The 9186-nt window shown below is 37.1% G+C and overlaps 1 protein-coding gene across 1 annotated transcript in view; it reads left to right on the top strand.

Moving 5' to 3' along the window:
* MYH15 (myosin heavy chain 15) overlaps positions 1 to 9186 on the top strand; it is a 149456-nt gene that overhangs the window by 57062 nt on the left and 83208 nt on the right. The window contains exons 19-22 of the mRNA XM_077884155.1: positions 1479 to 1596; positions 2491 to 2614; positions 4212 to 4348; positions 8432 to 8687. Of these exons, the coding sequence (XP_077740281.1) occupies positions 1479 to 1596; positions 2491 to 2614; positions 4212 to 4348; positions 8432 to 8687 (635 nt within the window). The remainder of the gene's footprint in view (positions 1 to 1478; positions 1597 to 2490; positions 2615 to 4211; positions 4349 to 8431; positions 8688 to 9186) is intronic.

A 9186-nucleotide genomic window follows, 5' to 3' on the forward strand; every position in this document is an offset into this window, starting at 1 on the left:
GACTTCTTTTTGGAATTACAGGCTTCTATAAAACTTGGTCAGAGACTGTCACCTTCAAAGTTGTGTATATGATACACGCTTATGTCTTCAGAGCTCTAATCACCCTTGGAATATATAGCTAGCCAGATGCTGCTGATTCTAATTTCTGAGGTTCTGTAGTATCTTGCATTTTTATTAACCTCCTGTAATTAGGACCCCGGTCTTGACAGTCTGTGACCTATTTTGGGAAAGTGTGATACTAAACAATGATGCTGCAGTTTGGGTTTTTGCAACACAAACACTTCATGTTCATCGACACTGTATGTTTTTGCCTCATTGTTTCTTATCAGCTGGGTTTCTGAATGCATCCAGGGACACTGCTTCCATTTGGAAAGAAATCTAATTAGCTGCCTCTATTTTGGAGCAATTCTGTTACCTATTAGAGTTGTCTCCCATCGAGTCAGCTCTGATTTTAGCAGTTGATTTTTTTTTTTTTAAGTCATAAGACAAAGTCCTAAGAAAAGCTTCATGATCTAATCAAGACAGTTTTTCATATGTACTTAAAGGGAATGAGCATGCTTGATCTTTTGGGGTCATAGAGCTCCACTTGTTCCCCTTCTTACAGATCATCTGTCTCTGTCTATCAAAGGGACTGGAGTACAGGAATATGGATATATGGCTTAGAGTTTATTTCTGTGACCCTGGACATAAGCAAAGATTCATCTCCTTTCCATTTTTCTTATAATACTATTGTAGGCCTTTGTCTTAGGAGGAGTGCTATTTGGCTTCTTCCAGCAGATTTTCTGAAAGCGAGACACAGTGGCTTCTTGGAAGGTTTTTCAAAGGCTTGTCTCCGAGATTGCAGCTGCAGCTTTAGTAGGACTTCATCTGATAAACAAGGAGGTGATAGGAGGATGCTTATGGTATAGAATAAAGCATAGGTGGTCTCTCTTTCTCTTTCTCTCTCTCTCTCTCTCTCTCTCTCTCAGAGAATGTAGGCTGGGATGTGACCAAGTCCCTCATAAGGCAAAATAATAAGCAGAATTTTGTGGCTGTGCTTATCTTCTACTTTTCTTATATTCTCCTTCTTGTAATCTCTTCCCCTTCCTAACCGGAGATGGCAGTTCCCTTTTGTGTTCATATTTCCCCTCTCTAGCTGGTTTTAAGCCAGAGAATGGATGTAAAATCAGCTATTTATAATCCTAGCAAAAATGTATTCTTTATCTTCTAGGTGTATTTGCTTATAAAATTTGACTAACTGTGAATTAAAGGGTTCATTAGGTATTAAAGGAACTTCAGGTAAATCCTATTTCGAGACTCTTACATGATAGGATGGGTACTGTTAGTGCCATCAGGCTGGGAGTGAAGTGAACTCCTATTACCCTCTATATAGAGAACACCAAATTCAAACTTTTTTAAATCCCAAGATGTGCAATTAGGACTAGATCTTGGGTAATAATTCTTTTGGACACAGACTGAACAGGATCCTTTTGCTTCAGGTGAGTTGGATCCCTACTTGCTTCTGCAGCAGCTCCGCTGTAATGGTGTCTTAGAAGGGATCAGGATATGCTGTGAAGGTTTTCCGAACCAACTGCTATATGCTGATTTTAAACAAAGGTAAACATACATCCCTGGATCCGAGGAGCCTAAGGTAGCCCATTCTGTTTTCCTCTCTTTCTGAGTGTTTAGGCATGCATTGTTTGGTTGATGGCCTCCAGACTACAGATCGATGTGTTTTGGTGGTGGTGAGATATATGACGACAGAGTTCCATTATTACTTCCCCTTAAATCCAACATCCATGTAGCTGTAATATCCTTAAATCTCTATTAACGGATAATAGACCCACATATAGAAGAAATATATACAGAAGAAAGACATGGAGGCTGAATTGAATTTCTGAAATGTTGTGTGTACTTAATCGTAGCTGCCTTCCAAGCAGGCTGTTGCTTTACTAGCAAGCCTGTGAAAGAAAGGAACCCAGCAGGGTGTGTGGCAGGAGAGGCATTTCTGCTTTCTATTTTCTAAATTCCAAAAGTCTAAATTATAGGTCATCAAGCAAATTTGAGCCAAGTATGATAGACTAGAAAGGGAACCTGTCTCAAGGTTAAGAGGTATATTTCTAGTTCTGTGCTAGCTCACTGTTAGGGTGAAGAAATCTTGGAAGACACATTTAATGTCTCTGCTTTTCAGTTTTCTTATCTGTACAACAGAGATCCATAAGCCTGCCTCTTCCCCTCCCTTTGCCTCCCAATCTCTCCTTCCCTCCCTAATTGAGCAGAGACTCAAATGATGTTGTCTCCAAGGGCCTATGAAAAGTACAAATTATTATGCCAAAGTAAGAGATTATTACTTGTATCCTCATTATTGCCCAGAGTTTTGTGAAAATCGAACATATTGATAGGAGAGGTACAAGTCTGTACCTCCTTTACCTCATTTGTTCAGATTATTCTTTATTTGAATCATGTGACCTCCCTGACCCCAGGATTTATTCTTTATCTATTTTCAATTAGGTACTGCATTCTGAACCCAAGAGCCTTTCCGAAGAGTAGGTTTGTAAGCAGCAGAAAAGCAGCTGAGGAATTACTTGGCTCATTGGAGATAGACCATATCCAGTACCGCTTTGGAATCACTAAGGTAACCGGAAAACTAGGAAGAATGCATTTGGAAAAGAGTGGGAGGAAAGAGTGTGTATCCTAAAATATCCATGATAAGGCACTCTACAGTTCTTGTGACCACAAATAACACAAATAGAGCTCAGTCGAAAGCGGAAACTTCAATGCTATTTGAGAGAAAACTCAATGCTTCTTCAGCCCTCAGTCTTGACTACATTTACATTTTTATAATTATTCATCTAAGTAAGTTTGTGCCAAGCTATAAAATATTGAATCAACCTCCGTGTGCTAGAATATGTGCAGAGACATCAGGGCTAGAAAAAGGTAAATTCAACTTACTGGAATAAACTGCTTGTCTCTGTTGAACGGATTAGTCTGCAAGTACTCTTTTAGGGAATTAATTCTAGAAAACTGTATGAGTAATTAAAAATGCTAGGGTCAACCTCACTATCCAAAAAATTAATCCATTGTTAAGTTCTTTAGATGTGGTTGGCTAAATTCGGCTTTGCCTTAGATGATTTTGGTATGATCCGTATATTATGGGAAATGTCTGACTAATAGATTTGGTTTCATTTGATGGTCGACATCAGGTGATTCCTAATGACAGACATGGAAAGACCAAATTATTAGAGAATTGGAGGGTCTAGGATGAAGAGCTCACAGAAAAAGAGCTCCATAGGACGTGACTATAAAATGGTACTTGACTCCCACATTTTGAGTGCCTGAGAATCTGCTTCTGGTGTCATTGTTTCTGCTGATTGCCACTACTCGTCCTTTATTTCCTTGTGGGCTTAATTATTTTTGCTGTATACTACTAATCTAGACTGGAACTAGCAAGAGGCAAGAGAGCCTCCTAAGGCACAAAATTTAAGAAGGCACTCACTATTAGGGTTATGTAAGTACTGACTTATACAACCCTGAAAGTGAGTGCTTCCTTAAAATTTGTGCCTGACACCTCACTCACCTCATCTTGGCCATTGCTAATAAATCGTGAAAAGGTGGATTCTTTAATGCCTAAGACAAAGTGACTTTCTCTAGGAAAGAGATCAGCAAACTTTGGCCTAAGGGCCATCGCCACAACCTATTTTTAATATGGCCCATTAGTTAAAAATGGTTTGACGTTTTTAAATGGTTGGGTTTTTTGTTTGTTTGTTTGTTTGTTTGTTTGTTTGTTTGTTTTAAAGGATGAGGAGGAGGTAAATGAAGGAAAAGAGGAGATGAAGAAGATTCTATAGATCTATGAAAATTCTATGTGAGCTGTAAAGTCCCAAAATATTTTCTCTCTGGCCCTTTACAGAAAAGTTTGCAGACCCCTGTCTGGCACTTCAGAGCACTGCCTGGCTGGGTCTGTCTTAAAACTTAAACCAGGTTTCCTTGATCTCCTATCGAGGAGGAGAATAGTCCATAGGGACCAATAACTACAGGATTAAATAAAATATTTTTGCAAACTTTAGATTTGTAAAACCAAACTTTCTAGAATGTACATTTTACACATTGAGTAAAACTTAGCAAGACAGATGACTAATCAATGAATACAACAGTTGTTCATACAGTCATTCGGTAGACATCTAATGAATACCCATTATGAGTGGAACTAACATCTAACTTATTTCTTTTAGGTGTTTTTAAAAGCTGGCTTTCTGGAACAACTGGAAGCAATGAGACATGAGAGACTATCTAAAGTCTTTACATTGTTCCAAGCCAGAATACGGGGCAAATTGATGCGAATCAAGTTCCAGAAGATTCTGGAAGAGAGGTAGGATATCCCTCCCCTACACCTCATCTGCTAGAGTAGTGCTGTGCCTGAATCAGTGTGACTTCATCTCATTGTCTTATAATAGGTCAAGGTAAAGAGCTGCTAGCCTGCATAGGCTGGGACTTCACTTAAAATTAAATCCTGGAACACAGAGCATAAAGGGCTTTTTGTTTGTTTGTTTGTTTCTCTTGCTACAACTAAGGGTAAGTGTAATTCAGATATTTTTTGTATTGTTTCCAGGCTTCCCTTTAGAGGGATTCTTTAGAGTCAAGGAAGTCTGGGTCTCTGAGGGTGGCATGACTCATAGTTCATAACAGAAGCAGAACTGGAAAGGTTTGCATGCATCCTACAGCCAGCTCTGGGGAAATTTGCTACAGAGTGGGGAGGTGTGCCGACCACTTTACAACTTCCCCTGGGTCAGAAATTGTGGCTGTTGGTGATATATAATCATAACTCTCTTATTTCATTTCAGGCAGTTTCACTGGGGACATTTATCAACACATTTGGACACTAAGGTGTAGGTCTTGCCTATTGTTTAAGAGAGTCATGGAAAGTAAGCTAGCAAAATCTCCAAACAAAGGGATTGTGAGCAAGAGATTCTGCAGTTGTTGCATTTTTTTTTTTTTTTTTTTTTTTTTTTTTTTTACTGTGTAGTTTACCTTCTGGAGAGAAGTCTACAGGTCTTGGTATAACTTGTTTAATTGACAATCATTAATTCCTTCTGTTTTTCCAAAAAAGAAAAATATCATTACATGGTGATATCAAAGATAATAGAGAGACGTCTCCTAAGAATTTTCTGTGACTGATATTGTGCTCAGTATGGTATGGGAATTTATGGAAGTTTGGGGATGGGAGAGATGGCTTCTAAGACTAGTTGTGTAAACTTGGGTAAAAGTCTTACAGTTTCTATATAGTTCTCTTCCTTCATCTGTAAAATGAGGTCTTTACTATCCATTCCTTCTAATCACAGGATGGCTTTACACAATTATCATAAAGTATTTCAAGCAAAAAATACAGAAAATATTCTAATGTGCACTCATGGAGCTTATCATCAAAGTTTAGGAGTTCCTAACATTTTCTCTATAATTGCTCACAATTTAAAAATATTTGCAAAATTGACGTCCTTTGTATATCTCTCCCTTGATCCAGATCCTATACCTAGTTCCCCAGATCCTGAGTTTGTGTTGTCATTCCATGTTTCGTTCATGTTTTGTATATAAAGCATATAAAGGTATGTTTTCATTCCTTTAACATATTTTTCTGTAGTTGCTCACAACACTACAAAAAAATAAACATACAGTTGAAGCCCCTTGTGTATTTCTGCTTTGATCTGAATCCTATGGAGATATGCAGATATCCTTAAAAGGTTACATGACTTTGCCTGTTTCAAGTCTTCTTTTATATAATATTCTGCATATATTATCCTGAAGTTCATTCTCTATATTCAGAACTACTGTTGCAGTTTATTAATATTGATAAATTTAGTGCTAGATTATGGATTTTAACTGCTATATAGTATTCCATTGTATAAATATACCATGATTTATTTATCCATTTTCCAGCTCAAGTTAATTTAACTCATTTACGACTTTTTGCTATTAGGAACAGCTCTGCAGCATCATTTTTGTAAATGTCTGCCCCTTCACATGTACAAGAGTTTTTTGAGAACAGTGTTATTCAAAATGCTGGTTCATGCTCTGAGAGTTTGTGGGTAGCGGCTAGTGAGACCCACACTCCCAGTAGCTTTTCTCTAGGGTATGAATTATTAGATTTTAGCCTACACACAACTTATCTTCATGAGATATTGCCAATATGCTTTCCAATTGACTCATCATCAGAAGTGTATGAAAATCTCATTGCTCCAGATTATTACTAACTTGTGGTGTTTTGGACTTCAAAAACTTCTGCCAAACTTTGTCATATTTCTGATTTTGGGGAAAGCTATCATTTCCCTTTTAAGATGATGTTTACTATAGACTTTTCTTTTTAAAGGTATGATATATTGTATGGAGGACATTCATTCCATCCTACATTGTTAAACACTTTTACCAGGAAAATGGTTAAATTCTTTTTCTCCACCTAGTGAAACAATCGCAGTTTTTTCCCATTGACCCATCCGTTTTTTGAATTATTTTAGTTGCTTTTTAAAAATGTTAAACCCACTTTGTTTTTGAAATACCTTTTTTATACATTGATGGATTTGGTTATAGTATTATAAGGATTTTTGCAACATTCTTCATGAATAAGTTTGGTAATTTTTTTCTCCTACTATGTTATCTATCTTTGGATCAAGACGACTTTAACCTTAGAAGACAAGTAGAGAATGTTTCTTCTTTTCAAAACATGAAACAATTTATTTTGATTATCTGTTCCTTGAATGGTTGGTAAATTTGCCTATTAAACCAAGTAGATACGGTGATGGGGTTTTTCAATTTTGATTCCATTTATTTAACAGTTATAGACCTATTGAGATTTCTCTTCTTGAATTGGTTTAGATGTTCCTTTAAAAAATTGTACATTTCTTTTAAATTTTCCAATTTGCTAGATTATGATTTTTAATCTCTACCATATCTATATGTTTCTAAACATAATCCTAGAATATTCTTAGAATATTATTTATAGTACTGTTTATTCGTGTCTTCTCTCCTTTTTCTTGATCACTTATGTCAGATACTTAATAGAGACTATGTAATCACCTTTTTTCATTTTGTTTTTTCTTTCTAGTTTATTAGTCTCTGATCTCATCTTTATTCTTTCCTTCCTTCCACTTGCTTTGGGTTTATTAATTCACAATTTTTTTTCAGTGTGTATGATCAGCTTCTCAGTTCTTCCACTGAATTTGATTTAAATGACTATATTTTCCAGTATCAGATATTTTATTTGATCCTCTTTAAAATCTTTCTGCCCTCTTATCATAAAGGCTCATTTATTTCTTGTTTTTTAAAGTCTTTCCTCTATGCCTTTAAGAATTTTTAACAATTATTTTATGGTCTCCACCAGATTGTTCAATTATTTAAAATTCTTGGAATAATCAGACTTTTTATTATAGTTGCCCTCCCTCACTTATGGTTGATTTTTTTTTTTTTTCTATAGGTGTTTTGTAATTTTGAAGAGTAAGCTCATCTACCAAGGGACTTTAGGAGAATCTCTTTTGAGGGTATTTTCTTCAGTGCACTTTTGTATTCTCCTTTCCCAAAAGCCCAAAGGGTGTTTATTACCAGCATAAAAAATGATTATGCTAAATCCTTACATACATCTGCACTGACCAGATAGTATGATTCAAACATCAGACATTCCAATGGTACTGGTCTAGGATAAAAAAAAATTCTGGAGTAGAATTTTTTCTTTATCCTAAGCCCAGAGCAAATCAGATGTACTTCTCTTTGACATCACTTTGTGCTAGTGGTGAATTTAAAATTTTTTCTTTTCATTAAGAATGATGTTCTTTGGGCAGCCCCCGTGGCGCAGCGGTTTGGTGCCGCCTGCAGCCTGGGGTGTGATCCTGGAGACTCGGGATCGAGTCCCGCATCAGGCTCCCTGCGTGGAGCCTGCTTCTCCCTCTGTCTGTGTCTCTGCTCCTCTCTCTGTGTGTCTATGAATGAATGAATGAATGAATGAATGAATGAATGAATGAATAAATAAATAAAAATCTTTAAAAAAAAAAGGAATGATGTTCTTCGAAAGTCTCAGCCTGTTTGTTTCTCCATGTGGATATAAAAATATAAATCATTACAATACCAAAACTGGATCTCACCTTCCATGAAGGTGGCCAAGCTATACGCACATTCATTAAAGTTTTTTTTGCTCCCTCTTTCTTACCCTCTTTCAGACTCTGCTCTCATTGAGAGAATGTTTGCAGTGGGAGTATTTTGGGGACATCTAGCCCACAATATTGCTAGCCCAAGAAGTCCCTCATAGGGCTTTTGCCAGAATCAAATGAGAGCCCAGATGTAGAAGTGCTTTGAAGACTAATGAGATATTTTAATGACTCCTCGGAAGATATGCTTCTTAAGGATCTGGATTGGGAAAATGACTCTCATATCATCTGGGTTAACTTGTTTTTCTTTTTCCCTCTGGATTTAGGGACGCACTTCTTTTGATCCAGTGGAACATAAGAGTTTTCATGGCTGTGAAGAACTGGCCCTGGATGAGGCTCTTCTTCAAGATCAAGCCTCTTGTTAAATCTGCTGAAATGGGAAAGGCGATAGTTGCTCTGAAGGAAGAGTGTGTGCAACTGCAAAAAGCCTTGGAGAAGTCAGAATCTCAGAGGGAAGAACTGAAAGCAAAACAGGTCTCCTTCATCAGGGAGAAGAATGACCTGCTTCTTCAGCTGCAGGCTGTGAGTGGCCCCACCATTTGTTCTTCAAATCAAGTTTTTAATTAGAGTCCCTTGTTTTGCAGGCAGTGTTCACTTGAGAAAAATGAAGCATGTGCTTCTCAAATACTATAGAATTTCACCAAACACAATGGGAACACTTAAGGAGACACCCTGTTTTATAGTGAAGGGATTTCATTGGCAGGATGTCTTTGAAAAGGGAACAAACCATTAGACGGGTTTAAACTATATAAAAGCACAATCTATCATGGGAGCCAAGAAACTCTGGGACTTAATTTAAGTTTTCTATGATTCATTAGCAAATCAAAAGACAGGATTTAGTAGATCCTGAGAAAAGCTTTACTGAAATCTTCAGGATTATTGCAGTATGCTTCTAGTTGGTTTTCCTGATTTTGGCCTCTCTACTTCCCCTTCTCCACTCCAAATCAACCTCACTAATCAGTCCAATTCTTAAAGCAGCAGCTCTCAACACTGGCTCTGCCTCAAACTTACTGGTGAAACA

The sequence above is a fragment of the Canis aureus genome, chromosome 35, assembly GCF_053574225.1.
Source record: "Canis aureus isolate CA01 chromosome 35, VMU_Caureus_v.1.0, whole genome shotgun sequence".
Lineage (NCBI taxonomy): Eukaryota > Metazoa > Chordata > Mammalia > Carnivora > Canidae > Canis > Canis aureus.